Source organism: Chlorocebus sabaeus, chromosome 16 (assembly GCF_047675955.1).
Source record: "Chlorocebus sabaeus isolate Y175 chromosome 16, mChlSab1.0.hap1, whole genome shotgun sequence".
NCBI classification, from domain to species: Eukaryota; Metazoa; Chordata; class Mammalia; order Primates; family Cercopithecidae; genus Chlorocebus; species Chlorocebus sabaeus.
In genome coordinates this window covers 64,106,901-64,134,762 of record NC_132919.1, presented here as the reverse complement: position 1 = coordinate 64,134,762, position 27,862 = coordinate 64,106,901, and the positions used below count along the sequence as shown (strand labels likewise).

The following is a 27,862-nucleotide window of genomic DNA, read 5'->3' as shown; positions in this document are numbered from 1 at the left end:
TAATAAGGATAATTATAATAAATATAATACGGATGATTCAAAAAGGTTAGATGGTTATAATTAAAAAAAAAAAAAAAAACTTGTCCTTGGATATTCCATTTGATTTGCTAAGCCTTGTGTTCTCTAATTTCATATCTCCATCTTCCCCTACCCCAACCAAAATATATATACACACTGTGTATACATATACACCCACACTATGAAGAGCTGACCACAGAAGCTGGAAATTGCCCGGTTTCTTCCCACTGCTTGCTTTCAGTTCTGGACATCGGCTCCATAGTGGAACTAGATAGCCTCAACTCTTACAATGATTCTAGATTTTTCCTGTTTTACAACTTGAGGGAAGCTAGGGAACCTGTTAGAGGATCCCAGCATTGAACTGGGGCTCAAGTGGAATGTCTCCCACTTTCTGCCTAACCTGCACATCCATCAGCACCTCATCAATGAGAAACGACTCCGGGGAGAATTTCCCCCTGCCTGGTCCCCTTCCCTAGAGGGCCCTTCGCCAACCCTGGGGCAGCCCCAAACGACAGCTCCCAGGCTCCACCCGGACCGAACTCCAGGGCCGCCCTGCCCCGCCACCGTTTTTCCCGCCCAGACTCAGCGTCTTCTGGAAGAGGGAGTGGCCCGTAGCAAGTTCTCGCGTTACCGAAAGTTAAGTGTTTCCGGCTCCGGTGTCATGGCCGGCTCCTACCCTGAAGGTGCGCCTGCCGTCCTCGCCGAAAAGAGGCAGCAGTTTGGGAACCGGTTCCTGAGCGATCCGGCGCGTGTCTTCCACCACAATGCCTGGTAATCACCCTGCCCCTCGCCCGGCCTGTCGCTCGCCCTCTGTCCCGCCGCCTCGGAGCCCACCGAAAAGCCCCTGACCGCCGGCTACGAGTCCAGCTGCCCTACCTGCGGCACTCTCCAAGGGGAGAGAAACTCGTAGGCCAGCGACTCACCCTGTCCGCAGTCAGGACGTGAGGCCCCTAAGCTGCCCATTTGATTTTCTCAGGGACAATGTGGAGTGGTCAGAAGAGCAAGCCGCAGCGGCGGAGAGAAAAGTCCAGGAGAACAGTACCCAGCGGGTGTGCCAGGAGAAACAAGGTGCGCTTAAATGGGCTCTCAGTAGTATCAACAGCCAGCGTACTGCCGAACGCGCCCTCCCGGAGAGGCCAGAGAACCGCGGCCGCCTAGATCCTTTATTACTGGCCTGATGCAGATCTCAGGAGTAGAGCGGGACGCGGAGGGGATGAGCAAGGAGGGAAAAGGGCTGCATTGTAACAAAATCTTGTTAAGTCGTAGAGGGTTTTTTTTATATATAGTTTTACTTTGGAGGAGGGTAATTTTGTCTTTAATTATGTTGACTAGACCCATGGGCTAGCCAATGACGACTGTGTGGTCACGCGATCATCTTGGAGCCTGTACTTTCTACATGATTTGCACTTTCCATGAGGAGATGTTTCCATTGAAGCTTCATTTAAGTGATTAGATTCTAAATTTTGTTGGGAGGGAGGCTAATGACTGGTGACTGTGTGTCTATTACTTGTGTGATGGTTATGAGAATTTAGGGCTTCAGTCAAGGAAAGGTGGATGCAACAGAGTGGAGATTAAGTCTGACCAAAGAAAAGGAGGCCCCTGCATGAAAGGTGGATGATTTCACTGCAAAATATCCCTAGATACTAAAACTAGGACTGATTGTTCCAGACAGTTGAAGATAGGACTACAAATTTAGTACCCTCTGAAAGAGTTCTGTACAAGAAGATTCCAGTTACAAAACATTCACCCTGCATAGTTTGACAGCAACTAAATCAAAGCAAGTTAAGAGTTGAAAGGGATTTTGAAAATCATGTGGTTCAATATTCTCTTTTTATAGTTAAAGACACTTGGACCACAGGACATTAAGTGCTTTTCCCAGAGGTAAGCAGTCAGTAATAGCAGCAGTGGAACTAAAATCCTATTTCTTAGGGAGTCTTGGTTGATTCAGCAAGTGAGTTGTGAATTGTTAACACACTCCTTATTAGATTCCACCTTCCATTGTCACTGTCCTGCTCAATTTGTTAGGTTTTATCCTTTCTACTACACTAGTCAAGGCCCCCTGAATCGGCAAGAGCAGTAAACTGAAATCTGGGATTGTCATGGTCACCTTAAAAACAGCTTTCATTTAAACTGTCCATACATCTTTTTTTTTTTTGGAGACGGAGTCTCGCTCTGTCACCAGACTGGAGTGCAGTGGCAAGATCTCAGCTCACAGCAATCTCCTCCTCCCCAGTTCAGGCGATTCCCCTGCCTCAGCCTCCCGAGTAGCTGGGACTACAGGCGTGCACCACCACGCCTGGCTAATATTTTGTATTTTAGTACAGATGGGGTTTCACCATGCTGGCCAGGATGGTCTCCATCTCCTGACCTCGTGATCTGCCCGCCTCAGCCTCCCAAAGTGCTGGGATTACAGGCATAAGCCACTGCAGCTGGCTACTTCTAGGATTTTTTAATAGTTAAAAGTCATCCAGCCAGGCGCAGTGGCTCATGCCTGTAATCTCACCACTTTGGGAGGCCAAGACAGGCGGATCACAAGATCAGGAGATCGAGACCATCCTGGCTAACACGGTGAAACCCTGCCTCTACTAAAAAATACAGAAAATTGTCCGGGCATGGTGGCGGGCACCTGTAGTCCCAGCTGCTCAGGAGTCTGAGGCAGGAGAATGGTGTGAACCCGGGAGGTGGAGCTTGCAGTGAGCCGAGATCACACCACTGCATTCCAGCCTGACTCTGTCTCAGGGGAAAAAAAAAAAAAAAAAAGGTCATCCAAAGGTGTAGGAGGATACTTGACAGGTAGTAAGTTCTCTGGTTGATTGTTCAAACAGAATTTAGACTCTCCTGTAATGACGAATAGGGCCTTTCAGGTATAATGCCAGATGGCAGGACTAAATGACCTCAGAAAGGCCTTCAGCTCTGGGACTGTGGCTCTACCTGAGGATACTTTTAGTATTAAAGTGACATTTGGTAAAGCAGGATAATGGACATTAGATATAAATAAAATATTTGAGAACTGGTTCTTAAAATTCTTTCTTAAATATTTACAGTTGATTATGAGATCAATGCCCACAAATACTGGAATAACTTCTACAAAATCCATGAAAATGGGTTTTTCAAGGATAGACATTGGCTTTTTACCGAATTCCCTGAGCTGGCACCTAGCCAGAATCAAAATCATTTGAAGGATTGGTTCTTGGAGAACAAGAGGAATGAAGTACCTGAATGTAGAAACAATGAGGATGGACCTAGTTTAATAATGGAAGAACAACACAAGTGTTCTTCGAAGAGCCTTGAACATAAAACAGAGACACCTCCTGTGGAGGAGAATGTAACTCAGAAAATTAGTGACCTGGAAATTTGTGCTGATGAGTTTCCTGGATCCTCAGCCACCTACCGAATACTGGAGGTAACCTTTTATTGTCTCGGTAGTGGGGTATGTGAAGCTATTATACTTGTGCACGTGAAGTAGCATAGAGAGGGTGACAACAAAAGTAACTTCTGTTGGATGATGCTAACTAGACTTGACCCTTATATTAGCCTGGAATCACCTCCATTTTTGAACTGATAAAATGCCCTCAGTGCAGACCAGATATCTGGTGGTCATGATGGACAAAGATCACATGGGAATAGCATGTCACTTCCAAAAATTGTATTAATAGCATCATGCTGTACCTGTCACATGCCACTGCATCATACAGGTGAAAGAGCTCAACATGATCATTGCTATAACCCTGGAAGAAAGTCCCAGATCAGAAGACAAACTGTTGCTTCTCCTCTAATACAGTTTACAGGAACAAAGAGGGTAGTTAGGATGGTGCCTGTGTCTTAGGCCTGGGATAATTCTCTTCCTCTCCGTTTGGATAGTGTAGCAGAGTCTAGACCTGGAAAAATGTCTAGATTGGTATAATATAAATTCATAAATGGGGACTGCACACGTTACTGGAAGCTGATTCTGAAACTGGTTAACCTTGGGATTGAGTCCTATGGTGTGATCTTAGACAATTTCCTTACCCTCTCTGAGCAGTGAGACTGCTGCCTCTGCACCTTGTAGTTACGAGGATGGAGATAATGTACGTAAAATGGCTAGGAACAATATCTGGCACATAGTTAAGCCTTTAGTGAATAGTTGCTGTCTTCATTACCACACAGCGCTGTGTTTAGGACAAGGTTGCCAAGGTCCCCTTTTCATACATTTTTCAGCACAGTTGATTACAAATATTTTCACAATAACAATATAAGCTTAGTAAGAAAATACTTCATCTACAGGACCACTTGCTAGAACTCAAAAGATAAAAGCAATCCTTGCCCTTTTTTCTAGACCAGCTCCTTTCTGCTAATGAAAACCCATGCTCTTGTCTTTTTAAAGGTTCCTGAAGTCAAGATCGAAATCAACAAATGTCATGGGTACTGTTTAGCTCTGGTCACTACACCTTCCCTAATACAGTTAGGCCAGCTTTTGTTGATTATTATTTTTCTAGCTTTAGGGAATTAACTCTGGAAAGTTCTGTGATTAATAGTTCATTTCTGTCTGCAGGTTGGTTGTGGTGTGGGAAACACAGTCTTTCCAATTTTACAAACGAACAAGTAAGTATGTTGTAAAAGTTTATGATAGCAAAGAAGATAAAAGTGAAGGTTGGCTGGGTGCATTGCTTCACGACAGTAATCCCAGCACTTTGGGAGGCCAAAGCAGGATTGCTTGAGGCCAGGAGTGTGAGACCAGCCAGGGCAGTGTAGCAAGAAAAAAAAGTAAAGGTTTTTTTCAAAACTTGCTACATCAAACTATCAGTAATGGTTATTGGAAAATATGGATTATGTCAAATTCAGATTTCTACATTATTCATTTATGGATTGATTGAATTTGATTATCTTTGTCATCTGGAAAATTAGACTTAAAACTTGATAGTGTTAACATGTAGTACCGCCTTCTAAGGAACAAATGTGTTCACCTTTTCCATTCTCGTGATCTCTGAAGAACAGTCAGCGGCTGAGTTGTCATCACCCCCATGGTAGAGTTGAGAAAGCTAACATACATGAAGATGTCTCCTGTTCTGATGAAAACACTCTGTTTTGTGTACTTAAACAGAACACTTCTGACACCAAATGTGCGGGGTTTTTGCCAGCACTGACCAATTCAGCAACAGCTGGGTGTCCTACAATTCAATTCTGACACTGTCTACTTGGAGTTGGTATCAGATCGCACAAGTTAAGGATTTGGTCCCAGAAGACTGCCCCTGACTTCAGATGCCAGTTGTGAATCTGGCCCTCCGTGTTTCTGCCCTACAGGCTGTAAATCAGGGGAGCCCTATCTCCAGTTCAATAATTGCCTAGAATGACTCACAGAACTCAAGGAAACACTTCACTTACATTTATGTGTTTGTTACGAAGGATACAGATTAACAGCCAGCTGAAGAAATAATTAGGGTGGAGTTCACAGGATCTCACACTCAGGAGCTTTGTCCCTGAGGAGCTCAGTGCAGGGCCCTCCTAGCACATGGATGTGTTCACCGACCTGGAAGCTCATCAAGAGTTTTTTTTGTTTTGAGACAAGCTCTTATTCTGTCATCCTGACTAGAGCACAGTGGTGCACCCAGAGCACACTGCAGGCTGAAAGTCCTAGGCTCAAGCGGTCCTCTCACTTCAACCTCCCAAGTAGCTGGGCCTACAGACACATGCCACCATGCCCAGCTAATTTTTGTTTATTTGTAGAGACAGGATCTCACTTCGTTGCCCAGACTGGTCTCAAACTCCTGGGCTCAAGTGATCCTCTTGCCTCGGCCTCCCAAAGTACTGGAGTTACATGCATAAGTCACCATTCCCAGCCTTAAGAGTTTTTGTACAGCTAGGATACAGACTTATGGGAAAATTAACTTTAAAAGGAGAAGAAGATAATAGTTTTCATACAATATAATCTGCATTTCTATTCAGGATGTTGGTGGGTGAAGCTGAAAGAAAGTTCCAGTCTATTTGCCCTTCCTGGTGTTGGCCCCACCCCAGGTCATCTCATTAACATAAATTCAGTGTGGTCCTGGGGGAGTTCATTATGAATAACAAAAGATATGGAGTCTTGTTTCATCACCCAGGCTGGAGTACAGTGGCACGATCTCGGCTCATTGCAACCTAGGCCTTCTGGGTTCAAGTGATTCTCCTGCCTCAGCCTCCCTAGTAGCTGGGATTACAGGTGCACGCCACCACGCATAGCTAATTTTTATATTTTTAGTAGGGATGGGGTTTCACCACATTGGCCAGGCTGGTCTCGAACTCCAGACCTCAGGTGATCCACCTGCCTCAGCCACCCAAAGTGCTGGGATTATAGGTGTGAGCCACGATGCCCATCTTGCTGAGGAAATTCTTAAGGTTTTTGGAACTCTGTACCTGGAACCACAAAGACCAACACCAGATATATTTATTATAACATACCTGTTTTGTTCGAGAAGGAGTCTTGCTGTGTTACCCAGGCTGGAGTGCAGTGGCATAATCTTGGCTCACTGCAACCTCTGCCTCCTGGGTTCAAGTGATTCTCCTGCCTCAGCCTCCCAAATACCTGGGATTACCGGCATGCGCCACAATGCCCAGCTAATTTTTGTATTTTTAGTAGAGACAGGGTTTCACTGTATTGGTCAGGATGGTCTCGAACTCCTGACCTCAAGTGATGCACCCGCCTCTGCCTCCCAAAGTGCTGGGATTACAGGCATGAGCCATGGCTCCTGGCCCCATAACTTTTTAAACCCCTTGTGGAAATGACATTCCAGTTCTGTATTCATTATTGGAATCCAGTTTCTCAAAGGTTTCATATAATATATACTTTACCAATTTAGCCCACGGTATTCATTAACAGGATTGAGTAAAACATTAGCCTCATTACCAATATACATTTAAATATTTCTACAATTTGTTCTCAGAAATTTCTAAGAAAATGGCAGTCCTAGTAGCTAACACTGAAGAAAAGAGATTGTTCTGCTCTTGAAGTTACACTCTGAGGAACCCACCTCAAATGGGAGATTGACTTAGCTTCAAGTTATGGCCATTAATCATCAATATCATCAGTGAATGTAAAACTGAATGGCAATTCAGATGGCATCTTTGCCATAGCCTCTTTATGCCATTTAAATAAGATCGCTGTGTTCAATATCTTGCTAGAACCCACTTGTTCATGTAATTCACTGGCTCAGAATTGACATGTTTTCTACTGCCTGTGAATCAGGTTTTTAAATTGTTGGGCATAGTTTTCAAGGTCCTCTGCAAGAATGTGCCCTATAAAGTATGTCCTCTTATCCCTCAGTGCACTGGTCACACCTTGCGTGTCTTCCCCTGATTCCGTACCTTTCCAAAATGTCCTTTGTTTCTACTACACTATTTCCTTCCTTCTTCACATTCTAGATCAGAAGCATCTAGAAAACTTCCCTAGTTGATATCGTCCAGCTGCATCACTCTGCAGTCTTTTTTGAGACGGAGTCTCACTCTGTCGCCCAGGCTGGAGTAACTCAATCTCAGCTCACTGCAACCTCCACCTCCCAGGTTCAAGCAATTCTCCTGCGTCAGCCTCCCAAGTAATTGAGATTACAGGTCCCCACCACCACACCCAGCTAATTTTTATATTATTGATTGAGACTGAGTTTTGCTCTTGTTGCCTAGGCTGGAATGCAGTGGCGCAATCTTGGCGCACCACAACCTCCACCTCGTGAGATCAAGCGATTCTCCTGCCTCAGCCTCCCAAGTAGCTGGGATTACAGGCATGTGCCACCACACCCAACAAATTTTGTATTTTTAGTAGAGACGGGGTTTTTCCATGTTGGTCAGGTTGGTCTCAAACTCCTGACCTCAGGTGATCCACACACCTCAGCCTCCCAAAGTGCTGGGATTACAGGTGTGAGCCACCGCACCCGGCTCATTTTTGCTTTGTTGTTGGTGGTTTTTTTTTTTCTTGAGATGGAGTCTTGCTCTGTCTCCCAGGCTAGAGTGCAGTGGCACAATCTCAGCTCACTGCAAGCTCCACCTCCCAGGTTCACGCCATTCTCCTGCCCCAGCCTCCGAGTAGCTGGGACTACAGGTGCCCGCCACCACGCCCGGCTAATTTTTTGTATTTTTAGTAGAGACGGGCTTTCACCATGTTGGTCAGGCTGGTCTCAATCTCCTGACCTTATGATCCGCCCGCCTCGGCCTCCCAAAGTGCTGGGATTACAGGCGTAAGCCACCATGCCCAGCCTAATTTTTGTATTTTTTTAGTAGAGACAAGCTTTCACTATGTTGGCCAGGCTGGTCTTGAACTCCTGACCTCAGGTGATCCACTCATCTCATCCTCCTAAAGTGCTGGGATTACAGGCATGAGCCACCACGCGCAGCCCACTCTGCAGTCTTTACAGCCTTTTTATGTTTCTTGAGTTACCCTTATTGCCCTTTTTTTTTTTTTTTTTGAGACAGGCTCTCTGTCACCCAAGGTAGAATGCAGTGGTGCCATCACAGCTCACTGTAGCTTCAGCCTTCCTGGGCTCAGTTGATCCTCCCACCTCAGCCTCCCAAGTAACTGAGACAACAGGCGTGTGCCACCACCCCTGCTAATTTTTGTCTTTTTTGTAGAAATAGGGTTTTGCCATGTTGCACAGGCCAGGGTTCTTAATATTTTTTTAATGTATCTGATAAAGTCTTTGGATCATTTCTCAGGCTAATGTATTTTTCATTTGTTTTCTTTTTATATATAACAGCTTTTTGGAGATACAAAGTGTGTAATACAGTGGTTTTTTTGTTTGGTTGGTTTTCTTTTTTTCTTTTTTTTTTTTGAGACAACATCTTACCCTGTCGCCCGGGCTGGAGTACAGTGGCACAATTTTGGCTCACTGCAACCTCTACCTCCCATCTGTAAGCAATTCCCCTGCCTCAGCCTCCTGAGTAGTTGGGATTACAGGCGCCCACCACCATGCCCAGCTAATTTTTGTATTTTTGGTAGAAACGGGTTTTCACTGTGTTGGCCAGGCTGGTCTCGAACTCCTGACCTTGTGATCCACCCACTTCAGCCTGCCAAAGTGCTGGGATTACAAATGTGAGCCACCGCGCCCGACCATAATACAGTGGTTTTAAGTTAATTCACGGAGTTGTGCAGCCATCACTGCAGTCAGCTTCAGGACATTTTCATCACCCCAAAAAGAAGCCCCATACCCATTAGCAGTCACTCCCCATTTCCCGATTTCCCCCAGCCTCTAACCCTAAGCAACCACTACTCTACAAATGCACGGATCTCTATATAGATTTATCTTGGGCTAATTTTAAGTATATGAAGTAAAATAGAGAAATCCAATTATTTTGAAATGCAGTTCTATCCTCAGATCCCAATTAAGGACTCTGATTTTAAAAGTAATACTCTCAGCCCTTCATATTCACCTGTTCTGCATCCAAGGATTCAAGCAACCTTGGATTGAAAATAAATAGTACAGGCTGGGCACAGTGGCCCATGCCTATAATCCCAGCACTTTGGAAGGACAAGGAGATAGTATCACTTGAGCCCAGAAGTTAAAGACGAGCCTGAGCAACATAGTGAGACCTTGTCTCTACAAAAACTTAAAAATTAGCCAAGCATGCTGGCATGCACCTGTAGTCTCAGCTACTTTGGAGGCTGAGGCCAGAGGATTGGTTGGGGCTGCAGTGAGCCATGATCACACCACTGTACTCCAGGTGACAGAGCAAGACCCTGTCTCAGAAATAAATAATACAACAATTTTTAAAAATATAACTATTTACGGCCGGACGCAGTGGCTCATGCCTGTAATCCCAGCACCTTGGGAGGCTGAGGCGGGTGGATCACGAGGTTAGGAGATCGAGACCATCCTGGCCAACACGGTGAAACCCCATCTCTACTAAAAATACAAAAAATTAGCTGGGCATGGTGGTAGTATCTGTAGTCCCAGCTACTCTGGAGGCTGAGGCAGGAGAATGGCGTGAACCTGGGAAGCGGAGCTTGCAGTGAGCCAAGATGGCACCGCTGTACTCTAGCCTGGGCGACAGAGCAAGACTGCATCTCAAAAAAAAAAAAAAATGTATATCACTATTTACATAGCATTATTAGGCATTAGAGATGATTTAATCTATGCAGGAGGATGTGTGTGGGTTGTATGCAAATGCTACACCTGACACCATTGTGTAAGAGACTTGAGCTGGATACCTAGGGATAACTATATGACCTGTAGAAAAAGAGAAGCACAGGCCAGGCGTGGTGGCTCACATTTGTAATCCCAGCACTTTGAGAGGCCAAGGTAGGCAGATCACCTGAGGTCAGAAGTTCGAGCCCAGCCTGGCCAACATAGAGAAACCCTGTCTCTACTAAAAATACAAAAATTAGCCAGGCATGGTGGCAGGCACCTGTAATCCCAGCTACTCAGGAAGCTGAGGCAGGAGAATGGCTTGGACCCAGGAGGCAAAGGTAGCTATGAGCCGAGACCATGCCATTGCACTCTAGCCTGGGCGACAAAAGCAAAACTCCATCTCAAAAAAAAAAAAAAGATAAAAGAAAAGCACAAAGAGGCCAGGTGTGGTGGCTCATGCCTGTAATCTGAACACTTTGGGAAGCCAAGATCAGGAGTTCAAGACCAACCTAACCAACATGGTGAAACCCCGTCTGTCCTAAAAATACAAAAATTAACGGCATGGTGGTGGGAACCTGTAGTCCCAGCTACTCAGGAGGCTGAGGCCGCAGAATCACTTGAACCCAGGAGGCAGAGGCTGCAGTGAGCTGAGATTACCCCACTGCCATCCAGCCTAGGTGACAGAGCCGAGACCTCGTGTCAAAAAAAAAAAAGAAAGAAAAGAAAAGCATAAAGAAGAAAACAACACTTACCAGGCACGGTGGCTCATGCCTGTAATTTCAGCACCTTGGGAGGCTGAGGCAGGTGGATCACCTGAGGTCAGGAGTTTGAGAGTAGCCTGGCCAACATGGTGAAACCCCCTCTCTGCTAAAAATACAAAAATTAGCTGGGCGTGGTGTGCACCTGTAATCCCAGCTACTTGGGGGGCTGAGGTAGGAGGATCACTTGAACCCAGGAGGTGAAGACTGCAATGAGTGTTTTAGAAAGCAGAAGCTGAGTCTGATAGAACTTAGCCCATGACCTTAATGGGTACTCGGCAGATGCAGCTGCCTGGCTGATTCAAGAACAGGACAGGCATGGCCCCAGCTTCCAGAGCAGTACTGTGGAATAGAACTTTGTGCAGTGATGGAAATGTTCTACTGCCCTTATGGCAGTCACTAGCCACGTGTGAAATGTATCTAATAGGACAGAGAAACTGATTTTTTAATTTAAATAGCCACAGGTAGCTAGTGATTACCACAGCAAATGCTGCAGCTTCCCAGGTTTTTAGTCTTGATTATACCTCCCAAAGGTTGTCTGCTCCAAAGGTCAACAGTTCAGCAGGAAGCAGAGCCCATGCCTTTGAGAAGCTGGAGGTATTGCATACTCCCAAAAATCCCAGGGTCTCTCAAAGAATGAGCCCAACAGTGCAGAAGAGCTCTGGGCTGTTGTTTCTAAAACACAAGCGTACAGCCTTCCTCCTCTCCCATTTTTATTTAGACCTGTCCTGACAAAAAGAATTCTGGCATTGCAAATTGTTTTGCATTTTGATGTCTTCAGAATAAATATATAATATGCTTCATAATGGAAGCAGTTTTGATGGTTTTAAAATCAACATTTTTTGTATTGCTACCTTGTGCTGAGACTTGTGCTAGATAGTGAGGATACCAAGAGAAATAAGCACAGGGATTTTATGTTGTTCGTCTTTATCTCCTCAGCATCTAAGATAATACCCAATACATAGTGGACCCACAGTAGTGTTTGGTGAACTAATAAGCGAGAGATGTAATCTCTGCTGTCACAGCACTCACCCACTATGTAGTGGGGGCCAACAGACAGGTACAGATGTGTTCCTGGTGTGGAGAAAGTGCCAAGGTAGCTCAGAGCGGAGAAAAAAGAATTCTTGTGGTGCTATCAAGCAAGGCTTCATTTGAGGGAAATGTAGGATTTCTGTAGATGGAAAAAGAGAAGACATTGATTTGGAACTCACTGGTTGTTTTATAAACTTCATATTAGCTAAGTCCACACAGCCTCCAAAAGGATATAATTCAAAAAGGATTTTAACCAAAATTAAATATGTTGTGACTAATAGATACAGTTTATTTGAATGAATGATGGTTTTTCCCGTTTGATATTTTAACTCTACTACACAAGAATGAGAGTAGACATAGCTCAATTTGTAGTCTCATCGTTCTGTCTTTTCTGCCCATTTCAGTGACCCAGGACTCTTTGTTTACTGCTGTGATTTTTCTTCCACAGCTATAGAGCTGGTCCAGGTGAGTAAAATGGCTCCTATTGGGAATTTCCACTGATTAAAGGGAAAAGGTTCTCCTAAAAATCAAGGTCTCTGTGTTCTTATTATATGGTCTGTTTTCTTATGGTCTAAAAGTAAAAGATTTACTGATAACAAGCATACCTTATTTTATTGCAGTTCACTTTATCACACTGTACAGATGTGGTATCCATTCATATATTGAAAGTTTGTTGTAACCCTGCATCAAGCAAGCCTACCAGTGCTGTTTCCCCACCACCATATGCTCACTTAGTGTCTGTGTGTCATGCTTTGGTGATTCTCAGAATATTTCAGACTTTTTTACTATTAATATGTTATAGCGTGCGATGTTACTGTTGTACTTGGTTTGGGGTTCCACAGATCACATCTGTGTAAGACGGTCAACTTAACAAATGCATGTGTTGTGACTGCTCCACCAACCGGACATTCCCCCATTTCTCTCCCTCTCCTCTGGTCTCCCTGTTTTCTAAGACACAATATTGCAATTAGGCCACTTCATGCTCTACAGTGTCCTCTGTGTGTTCAAGTGAAAGGAAGAGGTTCACCACGTTGCCCAGGCTGGTCTCGAATGGTAGCTTACACTTGTGTTGTGATTATTAAATTTAATACACAATTGCATAAACCAATGAAATATGATTGCAGGCTGGTGGGGTGACTCAATCCCAGCACTTTGGGAGGCCAAGGTGGGCGGATCACGAGGTCAGGAGTTCAAAACCAGCCTGACCAACATGATGAAACCCCGTCTCTACTAAAAATACAAAAAAAAATTAGCCGGGCTAAAGTACAAAAAGTGGTGCACACCTGTAATTTCAGCTACTCAGGAGGCTGAGGTAGGAGAATCGCTTGAACTCAGGAGGCCAAGATTGCGCCACTGCACTCCAGCTAGGCAACAGAGCGAGACTCCATCTCAAAAAAAATAAATAAAAATACATTATTGGTCGGACACAATGGCTTAACGTCTGTCATCCCAACACTTTTGAAGGCCAAGGCGGATGGATCACTTGAGATCAGGAGTTCAAGACTACCCTAGGCAACATGGTGAAACCCCTTCTCTACTAAAGAAAAATACAAGAAATTATCCAGGCATAATGGTGGGGCACCTGTAGCCCCAGCTACTCAAGAGGCCGAAGCAGGAGAATCACTTGAACTGGGGAGGCAAATGTTGAAGTGAGCCAAGATCGTGCCACTGCACTCCAGCCTGGGCGACAAAGTGAGACTCCATTTCAAAAAAAAAGAGAAAGAAAATAGTTTATTGCTAAAACATGTTAATAATCATCTAAACCTTCAGCAAGTTGCAATCTTTGCTGGTGGAGGGTCTTGCCTTGATGTTGATGGCTGCTGACTGATCAGGGTGGTGATTTCTAAGGGCCGGGGTGACTGGTGGTTTCTTAAAATAAGATAACAGTGAAGTTTACCATATCAATTGGCTCTTCCTTTCATGAAAGATTTCTCTGTAGCATGCAATGCTGATAGGATTTTGCCCACAGTAGAGCTTTCAAATTGAAGTCCGTTCTCTCAAACCCTGCTGCTACTTTATCAACTAAGTTTGATGCCATTTCAAAACAAAAAACCTTTCTTGCCATTTCAAAACAATGTTCACAGCATCTTTACCAGAGTAGATTTGATCTCAATAAACCACTTTCTTTGCCCATAAGAAGCAACTCCTTACAGATAAGGATACTGGGAGGGAGGAAAGTATCCTTATCTTTCCTCCATCAAGGAGGGAAAGAAGGAAGGAAGGAAGGAGGAAGGGAGGAAAGAAGTAAAGAAAAGAAGGAAGGAAGGAAGGCTAAAAAAGAAGCAGCAGTGAGATTGCAGCAATTCAGTCACATCTTCGGACTTCACCTTTTTTTTTTTGGAGACAGTCTCACTGTGTGCCCAGGCTGAAGTAGAGTGACACAATCATAGCCCACTGCAGCCTTGAACTTTTGGGCTCAGGCGATCCTGATAGATGATTCCATTGGGGTTCTTTGAGTTACAAGTAACAGAAACATCTAGACAAACTCAAAGCAATAAAGGAGAATGTCATAGAACCTAACGGCACAAAATACAGCCCCAAGTTCCTGGTATCTTACCTCTCATTGCCCAGGGCCCATTTGTTTTTTCCCTCTTTGCATACCAGCTTTCTCTAGTCAGTTTTTCCTGGTTTTGCACGTGGCTCCAACGTGCTTGCTCCTCCCGGTCCCTTACAAGTTCACCCTCTTCAGGGGTTCATGGTGCCTCACTAAAACAACTGTGTCCCAGTTCTGAAGTCCCTGGAAAGTCTAGTTAACACAACCTAACTGGTAAATACAGCAGCCCTGTTTGAATCACTTTTGGCCAATGAGAAAGTCACATATTTGGAGAAGATGGACATTGAAGGCAGATGCCTTAAAATGTATCTGTTACGGCTGGGCACGGTGGCTCACGCCTATAATCCCAACGCTTTGGGAGGCCGAGGTCAGCAGATCACGAGGTCAGGAGTTCGATACCAGCCTGACCAATATGGTGAAACCCCGTCTCTACTAAAAATACAAAAATTAGCTGGGCATGGTGGCGCACACCTGTAGTCCCAGCTACTTGGGAGGCTGAAGCAGAAGAATCGCTTGAACCCAGGAGGCAGAGGTTGCAGTGAGCCGAGATGGCACCACTGCACTCCAGCCTGGGTAAATAGAGCAAGACTCCATCTCAAAAAAAAAAAAAAAAAGTGTCTGTTACAATTGGCCGGGTGTGGTGGCTCACGCCTTTAATCCCAGCACTTTGGGATGCTGAGGTGGGTGGATCACTTGAGGTCAGGAGTTCAAGACCAGCCTGGCCAACATGGTGAAACCCTGTCTGTAGGTTAAAAAACACAAAAACTAGGCCGGGCACGGTGGTTCATGCCTGTAATCCCAGCACTTTGGGAGGCCAAGGCAGGCAGATCATCTGAGGTCAAGAGTTCCAGACCAGCCTGGCCAATATGGTGAAACCCCATCTCTACTAAAAATACAAAAATTAGCCGAGCATGGTGGTAGGTGCCTGTAATCCCAGCAACTCGAGAGGCTGAGTCAGGAGAATCATTTGAACCTGGGAGGTGGAGGTTGTAGTGAGCCAAGATCATGCCATTGCACTCCAGCCTGGGCAACAAGAGCGAAACTCCATCTCAAAAAATAAAAATAAAAAAACTAGCAGGATGTGGTGGCGTGCACCTGTAATCCCAGCTACTGGGGAGGCTGAGGCAGGAGAATTGCTTGAACCTGGGAAGCAGAGGTTGCAGTGAGCCGAGATCACGCCACTCCAGCCTGGGCAACAGAACAAGACTCTGTCTCAAAAAAAAAAAAAAAAAAGTGTCTGTTACAATTATGTATAATGCTGTTCGGGCAGGTTCAGGATTGGTAGTGCCATGTTTTTGGAATTATTCATGAAGTTAAAGACCAAATGAATATTGAAGCCTATCTTCAGTTTTTGCTAACAGAGTACATTTAAATTTTCTACATCTACAGAAATAGATTTTCCTGAAGAATTCTGTGGTTTGTGTAATATTTTCTAGTTGGAAGTTATTTTAAATCATGTGCTTCGTTTGTTTTGAGACAGGGTCTCAATCACTCAGGCTGGAGTGCAGTGGTACAATCAAGCTCACTGCGGCCTTGATCTCCTGGGCTCAAGTGATTCTCCCACCTCCTGTGTAACTGGGACTGCAGGCACATGCCACCACACCCGGCTAATTTTTTTTATTTTTTTATTTTTTTTTGAGATGGAGTCTAGCTCTGTTGCCCAGACTGGAGCGCAGTGGCGTGATCTCAGCTCACTGCAACCTCTGCCTCCCAGGTTCAAGTGATTCTCCTGCCTCAACCTCCAGAGTAGCTGGGATTACAGGCGGGCGCCACTGCACCCAGCTAATTTTTTGTATTTTTAGTAGAGACAGGGTTTCACCATGTTGGCCAGGCTGATTTTGAACTCCTGACCTCAGGTAATCTGCCCACCTCAACCTCCCAAAGTGCTAGGATTACAGGCATGAGCCACCGCGCCCAGCATTTTTTTTATTTTTTGTGGCGACAAAGTCTCACTCTGTTGCCTAGCCGGTCTCAAACTCCAGGGCTCAAGTGATCCTCCCATCTCAGCCTCCCAGGGTGCTGGGATTCTAGGCGTGAGCCACCATGCCTGGCAGATCGTGCTTTTTTAAAGTATGTGCTGTCTCTCTGCTTATGAATGTTTTTTTCCCTGTTGGTCACTCATTTTCATGATCGTTTTCCAGTTCTCAGATCTGACTTCATGCATGAGAAGTACAGAAAGTACACAAGAATAAAGAATAAAAGTAGGGGAGTCAGGAATGTTCTATTTTAAAAACAACCATTAGATTCCTCACCATCTCCCTTCAATTATTCCTGATCTTTACTCTCTGAGTCCTCCCTGAAATAACATGCTATTAGGTTGATGTAAAAGTAATTGCAGTTTTTGCCATTACTTACTCTTTTTTTTTTTTTTTTTTTCTTTTTTTAGACGGAGTTCCACTCTTGTCGTCCAGGCTGGAGTGCAGTGGCGCGATCTCGGCTTACTGCAACCTCTGCCTCCTGGGTTCAAGTGATTCTCCTGCCTCAGCCTCCTGAGTAGCTGGGATTACAGGCATGTGCCACCACACCTGGCTAATTTTGTATTTTTAGTAGAGATGGGGGTTCTCCATGTTGGTCAGGCTGGTCTTGAACTCCCGACCTCAGGTGATCCTCCTGCCTTGGCCTCCAAAAGTGCTGGGATTACAGGCATGAGCCACCACGCCCTTGCCATTACTTTCAATAGCAAAAACCACAACTACTTTTTCACCAATCTATATAATGATTAGAAATATATCCCCTACTCAGGAGGGTGAGGCAGGAGATCCTATCGTGTCAACCCAAGAGTTTGAGGCCAGCCTGGGCAATATGGGGAGATTTTGCCTCAAAAAAAAGGAAAAAGAAATATATCCCTCTTTGTGAAGTAGCAACAGTTACATTTAAATTTAAAACAAGATAATCTTTTATTTAGGCTATGTTAATATTTTCTAATGTACTTGTCTCTTCTACCTATCTGCAGACAAATCCAGAATATGATCCTTCACGGTGTTTTGCCTTTGTTCACGACCTGTGTGATGAAGAGAAGAGTTACCCAGTGCCCAAGGGCAGTCTTGATATTATCATTCTCATATTTGTTCTTTCAGCGATTGTTCCAGACAAGTAAGTTTGGGTCCCTTGGCCGGTAGTGTCACAAAAAGAAAGCTTTGGTGAGGGACCTTTTTTTTAAGATAGGGTCTTGTTCTGTCAGCCCAGGCTGGAGTGCAGTGGTACAATCATGGCTCACTGCAGCCTTAACCTCTTGGACTTAAATGATCCTCCCTCCTCAGCTTCCCAAGTAGGTGGGACCACAGGCATGTGCCACCAGTCCTGGCTAATTTTTGTGTTTTTAGCATAAATGGGGTTTTGCCATGTTGCCCAGACTGGTCTTGAATTCCTGGCTCAAGGGATCCTCCCACCTTGGCCTCCCAAAGTGCTGGGATTATAGGTGTGAGCCACCATGCCCAGCCTGGTGAGGGACCTTGATATTAGAGTTGGGCTAGAAGTAAAAAGAGTTTTGTTTATGTTCTGATAGACACAAAGAAGCCACACCATTTGTAATGATGTGAGTATCTCAACCATTTTCCTAAATTTGGCTTGATGTCCAGCTTCTGCTCTGTCCTCGAAACTTCTCCTGCTGGCTGCAGTAGTTGGTTCTTCATTTCCTTGTTGTGGCTCAACATTGGGAAAGAATGGGAAATCAGTCTCTAATGAGCATGTGGGGAAATTCCTATTGATAATCTCATCACATGCCATTTTAGAACTGTGGGTGTCACAGCTTTTAGGTAATGTCTCATTATTGGCCTTTATTTATTTATTTATTTATTTTATTTATTTTTTTTTTTTGAGACGAGAGTCTAGCCCTGTCGCCCGGGCTGGAGTGCAATGGCATGATCTAGGCTCACTGCAACCTCTGCCTCCCTGGTTCACACAATTCTCTTGCCTCAACCTCCTGAGTAGCTGGGATTACAGGCACCCGTCACCATGCCCAGCTAATTTTTGTATTTTTAGTAGTGATGGGGTTTCACCATATTGGCCAGGCTGGTCTCAAACTCCTGTCCTTGTGATCTGCTCACCTCGGCCTCTCAAAATGCTGGATTACAGGTGTGAGTCACCATGCCCAGCCTTGTTTTTTTTTTTTTTTTTTTTTTTTTTTTGGAGATGGAATCTTGCTTTGCTGCCCCAGCTGGGGTGCAGTGATGAGATCTCAGCTCACTGTAACCTCCACCTCATAGGTTCAACCAATTCTCCTGCCTCAGCCTCCTGAGTAGCTGGGATTACAGGTGTAACCATGCCTGGCTAATTTCTGTATTTTTTTTTTTTTAGTAGAGATGGTGTTTCACCATGCTAGCCAGGCTGATCTCGAACTCCTGACCTCATGATCTGCCCGCCATGGCCTCCCAACAAGTGCTGGGATTATAGGCATGAACTACCTTGTCCAGCCTATTGGCCTTTTAAATGCTTTAAATAAAAAAACCTTATTAGCAACACAAAATTTATATTGAAGTTTAACTAAAGTGTTCTCTGATGCTTACAATGTTTTGGAAAAGTGTGGTACAGAATTCTATAAAATCAGATTCAGATTAAAAGAAAGTCAAATGCTATATCCTAAAATACACCATTAAAATCTCATATGCATCAGGCAACCAGTGGTCCTATGAAACTACCTTCTGTTTGTTTTTTTTTTTGTTTGTTTGGTTTTTGTTTTTTCTGAGATGGAGTCTCACTCTGTTGCCCAGGCTGGAGTGCAGTGGCAAGATCTCGGCTCACTGCAACCTCTGCCTCCCAGCTTCAAGTGATCCTCCTACCTCAGCGTGCCGAGCAGCTGGGATTACAGACATGCACCACCACACCTGGTTAATATTTTTTGTATTTTTAGTAGAGACGGGGTTTCACCATGTTCGCCTGGCTGGTCTTGAACTCCTGACCTCAAGTGATCCAGCCACCTCGGCATCCCAAAGTGCTGGGATTACAGGCGTGAGCCACCACACCTGACCAAAACTACCTTCTCAAGGAAGCAGAGTCAGAGATGGTGGCTAAGAGATTCAGACACCATTGACTAATTCCATGGAAGCCCTTGTCACCGCCAGAGTGCAATGAGTCCGGACAGGCTGGAGGTTGGCACATATTAGGGTAAACTATACCCATGAAATCATGACATTAGAGACTTCAGACATCTCATTCTGTGGCATCAGAGTCCTGCAAAGGATGATTAGGCAAATTAGTGTTAAAGGTCAAGGTAAGCTGGTGTTAGGAAGCCAGATGACATGACTAGAGACTGCAGGGACCAGTAATTGAGATCCTGGTTTATCTCCCAGAGTCCAAGGACCCCTTGCAGGCTGCACGGGATAGGAGCTTTGAGTGGTTGACCTTCTCTAGGCCACACTTCCTCTAGAAGGGCACTGAAGTCATCCAACCTGAGAGGATGAGTGCGAAATAAAGGCATATGCAGGATAACCCAAAAGACCTACCATGGTTTTAAACTTTAATAATTGCAGAGGTTGACCAGGCACAGTGGTTCACGCCTATAATCCCACCACTTTGGGAGGCTGAGGTGGGAGGAATGCTTGAAGCCAGGAGCTCAAGACCAGCTTGGGCAACAAAGCAAGACCCCCATCTCTACTAAAAATAAAAATAAAGGCCAGGTGCGGTGGCTCACGCCTGTAATCCTAGCACTTTGGGAGGCCAAGGTGGGCAGATCACAAGGTCAGGAGATCGAGACCATCCTGGCTAACACGGTGAAACCCCGTCTCTACTAAAAATACAAAAATTAGCCGGGCGCGGTGGCGGGCGCCTGTAGTCCCAGCCACACGGGAGGCTGAGGCAGGAGAATGGCATGAACCCGGGAGGCGGAGCTTGCAGTGAGTGGAGATCGCGCCACTGCACTCCAGCCTGGGCGACAGAGCGAGACTCCGTCTCAAAAAAAATAAGAATAAAAATAAAAAAATAAAAAGTAGAAAAAATAGCCAGATGCATATCTGTAGTCCCAGCTACTCAGAAGGCTAAGGCAGGAGTATGGTTTAAGCCCAGGAGTTTGAGGCTGCATTGAAGTGAGCCATGATGACACCACTGCACTGCAGCCTGGGTGACAGAGTGAGACCCTGTCTCAAAAAAAACCTATGACCTCAGAAGTTTCAATACTACAAAGTTTTTAAAAATTGACGTGGACTAAAACAAACTGTTAAAATTTAAAATTCAAGCCAGCCACCGTGGCACAGACTTTTAGTCCCAGCTACCTAGGAGATTGAGGCAGGAGGATCACTTGAGCCCGAGAGTCCAGCCTGGGCAACATAGCATAGCGGGACCCCAGCTGTTTGTTTGTTTGTTTGTTTGTTTGTTTGTTTGTTTGTTCGTTTTCTGAGACGGAGTTTCGCTCTTGTTGCCCAGGCTGGAGGGCAGTGCTGTGGTCTTGGCTCACTGCAATCCCACCTCCCGGGTTCAAGTGATTCTCCTGCCTCAGCCTCCCAAGTAGGTGGGATTACAGGTGCCTGCCACTATCCCTGGCTAATTTTTTTGTATTTTTAGTAGAGACAGGGTTTCACCATGTTGGCCAGTATGGTCTCGAACTCCTGACCTTAGGTGATCTGCCTGCCTCGGCCGTTTTTTGTTTTTGAAGTGGGAAATGTTCATTATGCAAAATTTAAACAGATTTTGAAATTTTTTTGGTGAAGTTTGTAGCATTTAGACTTCTGAAGTTATGAACGCTTCAACCTGCACCAAGACTTCTAAAGAACACTGCATATGGAAAGTGCAGACCTAAGTGTAGAACCCTCTGTCTCTTATCCTCATTTGCATAATGATTGTATTGCCATGTAACTTGTAAGTTCTTGAGGACAAGTCTTCATTTAACAAACAGAAAGATACAGCCTCTGCATTGAAAGAGCTCAGGTCTAATGGTGCAGGCCATTAAGTCACCTAGCAGAACCCACTGGATGCTCAGGATTCTGCTCAGCCACAGGAGCACAGGGCAAAGATGGCTATCTAGGACCGGGGGGAAGGGAGCCAGATGGAGAGCAGAGAACTTTTTTTTGTTTGTTTTTTGGAGACTAAGTCTCAGTTACTCTGCCGCCCAGACCAGAGGGCAGTGGTGCAATCTTGGTTCACTGCACCCTCTACCTCCCAGATTCCAGCAATTCTCCTGCCTCAGCCTCCTGAGTAGTTGGGATTATAGGCACACGCCACCATGCCTGGCTAATTTTTGTATTTTTAGTAGAGATGGGGTTTCACCATTTTGGCCAGGCTGGTCTCAAACTCCTGACCTCAAGTGATCCATCTGCCTCAGCCTCCCAAAGTGCTGGTATCACAAGCATGAGCCACTGCAACCGGCCAGGAACAGGGAACTTTCTTACGGCAGAAGCAGGCTTTCCTCGGGCCTCTTCAGGCTGAAGGCAGTGGATCGAGGCCACAGCTGTGAGCAGGCAGCTAACGTCCTTCAGTTCTAACTGAAGCAAGGGTAGAGGAGCTTAGATCTCAGGGTTGGTGTGTCAGTTGAGGAGGTCCACTGGCTTTTTGGGATATGCTACAGGGAAAGAGATCCCTGTCTTTAAGGGGACCTGATTGACCATCATTCCCTGCTGCTCCACAGGATGCAGAAGGCCATCAACAGGCTGAGCAGGCTTCTGAAACCTGGGGGGATGCTGCTTCTGCGAGATTACGGCCGCTATGACATGGCTCAGCTTCGGTTTAAAAAAGGTATTTTGAGAGCGCCGAATCCTAACCACTAGAGATCATGTCCTTTGCAGGGACATGGATGAAGCTGGAAATCGTCATTCTTAGCAAACTGACACAAGAACAGAAAGCCAAACACCGCATGTTCTCACTCATAAGTGGGAGTTGAACAAAGAGAACACACGGACACGGGGCGCAGGGCATCACACTGGGGCCTGTCGGAGGATTGGGGGGCTGGGGGAGGGATAGTATTAGCAGAAATACCTAATGTAGATGACAGGTTGATGGGTGCAGCAAACCTCCGTGGCACATGTATACCTATGTAACAAAGCTGCACGTTCTGCTCATGTACCCCAGAACTTAAAGTATAATTAAAAAAAAAAACAAAGGTACTTGGCCACTATAATCAAAAAATGGTGCTGCCATCAGAATAGAGACTCTAGAATTAGAGCTCCATATATAAAGCCATTTAAAATGTGACAGAGTACTATATTTTTTAAGAAAACTGAAGAGGCTTATATAATCTAGATATTGAGGTCTTTTTAAGCAAGACAGCTACCTTTAGAAGAGCTTTTATTAGAAAGACATTTGAAAGACGGCCGAGCACGGTGGCTCATGCCTGTAATTCCAGCACTTTGGGAGGCCAAGGCAGGCAGATCGCCTGAGGTCAGGAGTTCGAGACCAGCCTGACCAACATGGAGAAACCCTGTCTCTACTAAAATTACAAAATTAGCCGGGCATGGTGGTGCATGCCTGTAATCCCAGCTGCTCGGGAGGCTGAGGTAGGAGAATCACTTAAACCCAGGAGACGGAGGTTGCAGTGAGCCGAGATCGCGCCATTGCACTCCAGCCTGGGCAACAAGAGTGAAACTCCGTCTCAAAAAAAAAAAAAAAAAGAAGACATGTGAAAAACATAAATAATTTTAAATGTGGCATGACAAAAGATGCCATTAAAAATGTAAAAGGCAAATGACAGAGTAAGAAGGAATATTTTCAGTGCATATAATAGATAAAGACTTAATATCTTTGCTCTTCCAGGAGCTGTCATGAAACTGATAAGCAAAAGATCAGTGACCCACCCAAAAAACAGGCCAGGAGTATTTAGTCAGTTCACAAAATAACGTATCTAAATGGCCAGTAAACAACACTTCAAGGAAATAAAAATAACAAGTTAGTACTACTTATTACTGGCCAATTCAAAGAAGGAGGTACATTCCTTCATTACTGGTAGAAAGAGAAATTGTTACAGCCTTTTTTTCTTTGAGATGGAGTTTCACCTTTGTTGCCCAGGCTGGAGTGCAATAGCATGATCTCGGCTCACCGCAACCTCTGCCTCCTGGGTTCAAGCGATTCTCCTGCCTCAGCCTCCCAAGTAGCTGGGATCACAGGCACGTGCCACCATGCCCGGCTAATTTTTTATATTTTTAGTAGAGACAGGGTTTCACCATGTTGGCTAGGCGGTCTCGAACTCCTGACCTCAGGTGATCCGCGCACCTTGGCCTCCCGAAGTGCTGGGATTACAGGCGGGAACCACCGTGCCTGGCCTACAGCCTTTTTTTAAGCACTCAGTTATTGTTCAATCCAATAGTTTTTTTGAATATAGTCAAGAACTAGCACATGCATGAGCAAAACTTTGTAAATGAAGTGAATGCCTCTGGATAGGGAGATGTTGTGCTTATCACCTGAGGTGGACCCCATACCACTGAGCTTGGAGGGATTTCTGTTCTGTATTATTCAGTGAGAGGAGAGCAACGTGCAAGGGAGTATTTTAAACTCCATCCCCGTATACCAGTATCTGCAGGGAAATAAGTATATACATGTGTGATGATTTGGGCATTCAGGAAGGTCTGGAAGTATGTGCCAGGCCGGTAAACTGAGGTAAGGCCAGGGAGGTTAGCAGCAGAAGGGAAAGCACGTTCATGATCAAAACAGTATCTGAGTTGTATTTATGATTGTGTAGACACGAGAAGAGACATGCAAAGGACAGTCACCACCAAAATGGTAATGGTTGTCTTAAGTTTGCTTAAACTCAGCTATATTGCTTAATTTAAAAAAAAAAAAAATAGGCCAGACACGGTGGCTCACGCCTTTAATCCCAGCACTTTGGGAGGCCAAGGCGGGTGGATCACCTGAGGTCCGGAGTTTGACATCAGCCTGACCAACATGGTGAAACCCCATCTCTACGAAAAATACAAAAAATTAGCTGGGTGTGGTGGTGGGCACCTGTAATCCCAGCTACTTGGGAGGCTGAGGCAGGAGAATCACTTGAACCTGGGAGGCGGAGGTCGCAGTGAGCTGAGGTCATGCCACTGCACCCAGCCTGGGCAGCAAGAGCAAAACTCTGTCTCAAAATAAATAAATAAATAAATAAATAAAAAGTTTGTGCTGTTAATTTAATGGGGTTGGGGGAGTGAACAAGTTGTTTTCATCAAACAATTCTAGAGTTTTGGAGTGGGGAGCTTAGGAACCTCATGTTTTCTGACATTGGAGTTAGCTTATTCCTGTTAAGCTGCCCTTCCCGAAGCACTGAGGCAGGAGTGCTCTCCACCCAACAAGCTGACTTCTCAGTTAACATTTCCTTAGCAATGCAAGTCAAAGGAGTGCTTTAAAGTGTCTCTGATTTTTAACACATCACTCTGCAGGTCAGTGTCTATCTGGAAATTTCTACGTGAGAGGTGATGGAACCAGGGTTTACTTCTTCACACAAGGTATGAAACACTCATCTTTTTACGCTAAAAGTCCCCAGTCCCAGATGAGATGGTCTTCAAGGCACGTTCAGAAGGAGAACTATCTGGCCCCTCCTGCCTTTTAGGCATTCCGTTTCCTGCAGTTCCCCACTGCCTACACCCTCCTCCACCCTGGGCCAGACACTTGGGTCCCCACTCAGCCCTGGCTTGTCCATGCCTTCAGTCCTGCTCTGCTCTCCGTCTGCCACTGTCCAAAATGGGAAGCCTGCCCGCTCTGCAAGGCTGGTCTCCAGTCCAGCCCATTTCACCCTCTGCACGGGGTTGTGCTTTGGTGCACCCAGGTCAGGGTGAGTCGTGTCCCTTGGGTTCTCGGGGTGCCGGGAACTGCTCTCCTCTGCAACTGGCCCTGTCCACAGGCGTCATCCATCACATGGGCCTTATGAATTCGCCGTTCCTGGGCCCTTTTTGGGGTCACCTTCTTTGAGCCTTTGGTTAAGATGATGAAACCTCTTTCCTAAAACAATTGCTTTGACATACATATATATTTTTGTATAAATTTTAAGGCGTTCATAGAGCCTAAAGGCCAAATATAAACCGAAGGTTTTTAAAAAAGAAAAAACCGCGGCCCATACGCAGTGACTTCCCCACCTAAACATGAAGTTGCTGTTTACAAGCCACCACTGCATTTATAACCAAAAGGCCGTGTAAAAACACTACAGCAGCTTCCCTGAGCCCCATTAATGAGGACTTAGTCGATAAAAATGCCTTTTCTTGAGGGGAAAATATATAAACATCTTTTCTTTTCCACACTAGAGGAGCTGGACACGCTTTTCACCACTGCTGGACTGGAAAAGGTTCAGAACCTGGTGGACCGCCGACTACAGGTGAACCGAGGGAAGCAACTGACAATGTACCGGGTTTGGATTCAGTGCAAATACTGCAAGCCCCTTCTGTCCAGCACCAGCTGAGAGGCACCTGCTGCCAAGACGATGCAAAAGCTCATTGTGTTTCCGGGCTTCTTAAAACACATCTGTAGCCCCAGGCATGGCGGTGCATGTCTGTAATCCCAGCCACTCAGGAGGCTGAGGCGAGCAGGATCCACTGAACCCAGGAGTCCAGCCTGGGCAAAATAGTGAGTCTATTTTGTATCTGAAAGTAATCATAAAAATAAAAAGAATATAAATGAGGTCTTGTTGACATTGGACAATTTAGGAATTCAGACTTGAACCTTAAACCTAGAAAAAGTTACTTTGTATCAGGATTCTAACAGTTATGCTTTCTTTATATTTGTGAAGTCCTTTAAAATATAATTTTCTCAAGTTATTTCTTTGAGATCTCAATCTGTCTTAGCATTTTGTAACTAATAACTGAAATTTTATTCAAAGGAACTGTAAATTACCTTAAAACACCAATTTATTTCCATGTGAAAAAGTGTGATATATGACAAGTGTTTTTTGACTCTTAAGTGCGTTAAATCTTTTGAGAGTGTAAATCCCGGGCTAGGGCAACTGCAGTTAATACTTACAGAGGTTAGTGAAGGGCTCATTAAGTTGTAGGGGAAGCAAGCTGGGAAGAATCAGATCAGATGTTTTCCTGACCAAAAAAAATGACCCTATAGAGAGCATCAAAATGTGGTGTTCTTGTTAAGTAATTGATCGTGGTCTTCATTTTAATCTTAGTTCCGCCAGGCGCGGGGGCTCACACCTGTAATCTCAGCACTTTGGGAGGCCGAGGCAGGCGGATCATCTGAGGTCAGGAGTTTGACACCAGCCTAGCCAACATGGTGAAACCCCATCTCTACTAAAGATACAAAAATTAGCTGAGCGTGGTGGTGGGTGCCTGTAATCCCAGCTACTCGGGAGGCTAAGGCAGGAGAATTGCGTGAACCCAGGAGGCGGAGGTTGCAGTGAGCTGAGATTGCACCACTGCACTCCAGCCTGGGCAACAAAGTGAGACTCTGTCTCAAAAAAATAAATCTTAGTTCCATAGAATTTTAAGCACTGTTCCCCCTCTAACCTGTGTCTAAAGAATTAAAAGAATTTGGCCGGGCAAGGTGGCTCACCCCTGTAATCCCAACACTTTGGGAGGCCGAGGCAGGCAGATCACAAGGTCAGGAAATCGAGACCATCGTGACTAACATGGTGAAACCCTGTCTCTACTAAAAATACAAAAAAATTAGCCAGGCATGGTGGCACGCACCTGTAGTCCCCTGTAGTCCCAGCTACTTGGGAGGCGGAGGTTGCAGTGAGCCGACCATGCCACTGCACCCCAGCCTGGGCAACAGAGCAAGACTCCGTCTCAGAAAAAAAAGAATTAAAAGAATTTTCACTTTTTGCAAAATTGTCCTTTTTAATGCACCCTTAAGTGTTTGACACAAAAGGAATTGAGAGAACTTCTTAATTTTAGCCATATCTGATCTCTTCACTTCCGAATGTGATCATTGTCAGTGTGAGATGCTTGCTTTTTTTTTTTTTTTTTTTAAGGAGACAGGGGTCTCACTCTGTTGCCTAGGGTAGAGTTCAATAGTGCAATGATAGTTCATTATCACCTCGAACTTCTGGCTCAAGCCATCCCTCCACCTCAGCCTCCTGAGTAGCTAGGACTACAGGTGGGCACCATCATGCCTAGCTAATCGTTAGATCTTTTTTTTATGTTCTGCATTTTTTCAGTTATTTTTACATATTTCTCTCTTGATCCATGCAGTTATAGGATATATTCTTAATTTTAGAAAGTAAGGACTTTTCGACCTGATGTGGTGGCTCACGCCTATAATCCCAGCACTTTGGGAGGCTGAGGTGAGCAGATCACTTGAGGTCAGGAGTTCAGTGTCCATCCTAGCCAACATGGTGAAACCCCATCTCTACTAAAAAATAAAAAATCAGCCCAGCATGGTTGTGGGTGCCTGTAATCCCAGCTACTCAGGAGGCTCAGGTAGGAGAATTGCTTGAACCTGGGAGGCAGAGGTTACAGTGAGCCGAGATGGTGCCATTGCACTCCAGTCTGGGCAACGAGGGAAACTGCATCTCAAAAACAGAGATGCCTAGCTTTCACCTTGTTAATGTTTTGCTAAATTTTGGAATAATAAGCTTATATAGGAATACTGCAAGA

The 27,862-nt window shown here is 45.1% G+C and overlaps 1 protein-coding gene across 1 annotated transcript; it reads left to right on the top strand.

Annotated features, from left to right (window-relative positions):
* The first annotated feature begins 654 nt into the window (after positions 1-654).
* Positions 655-26,077, top strand: METTL2A (methyltransferase 2A, tRNA N3-cytidine). Its single transcript, XM_008012205.3, has 9 exons — positions 655-789; positions 995-1,086; positions 3,063-3,421; positions 4,550-4,599; positions 12,280-12,340; positions 17,383-17,522; positions 21,985-22,091; positions 24,710-24,775; positions 25,568-26,077. The coding sequence occupies exons 1-9, from the start codon at positions 680-682 to the stop codon at positions 25,720-25,722; spliced, it is 1,140 nt and encodes a 379-aa protein (XP_008010396.3). The 5' UTR covers positions 655-679; the 3' UTR covers positions 25,723-26,077.
* Positions 26,078-27,862: the final 1,785 nt, after the last annotated feature.

Bases quoted from the DNA above. Each gene is read 5' to 3' on its own strand.
- METTL2A (XM_008012205.3), top strand. From the start codon at position 680: ATGGCCGGCTCCTACCCTGAAGGTGCGCCTGCCGTCCTCGCCGAAAAG. The intron at 790-994 runs GTAATCACCCTG...TGATTTTCTCAG, and splicing joins GTCTTCCACCACAATGCCTG to GGACAATGTGGAGTGGTCAG. The intron at 17,523-21,984 runs GTAAGTTTGGGT...GCTGCTCCACAG, and splicing joins TCAGCGATTGTTCCAGACAA to GATGCAGAAGGCCATCAACA.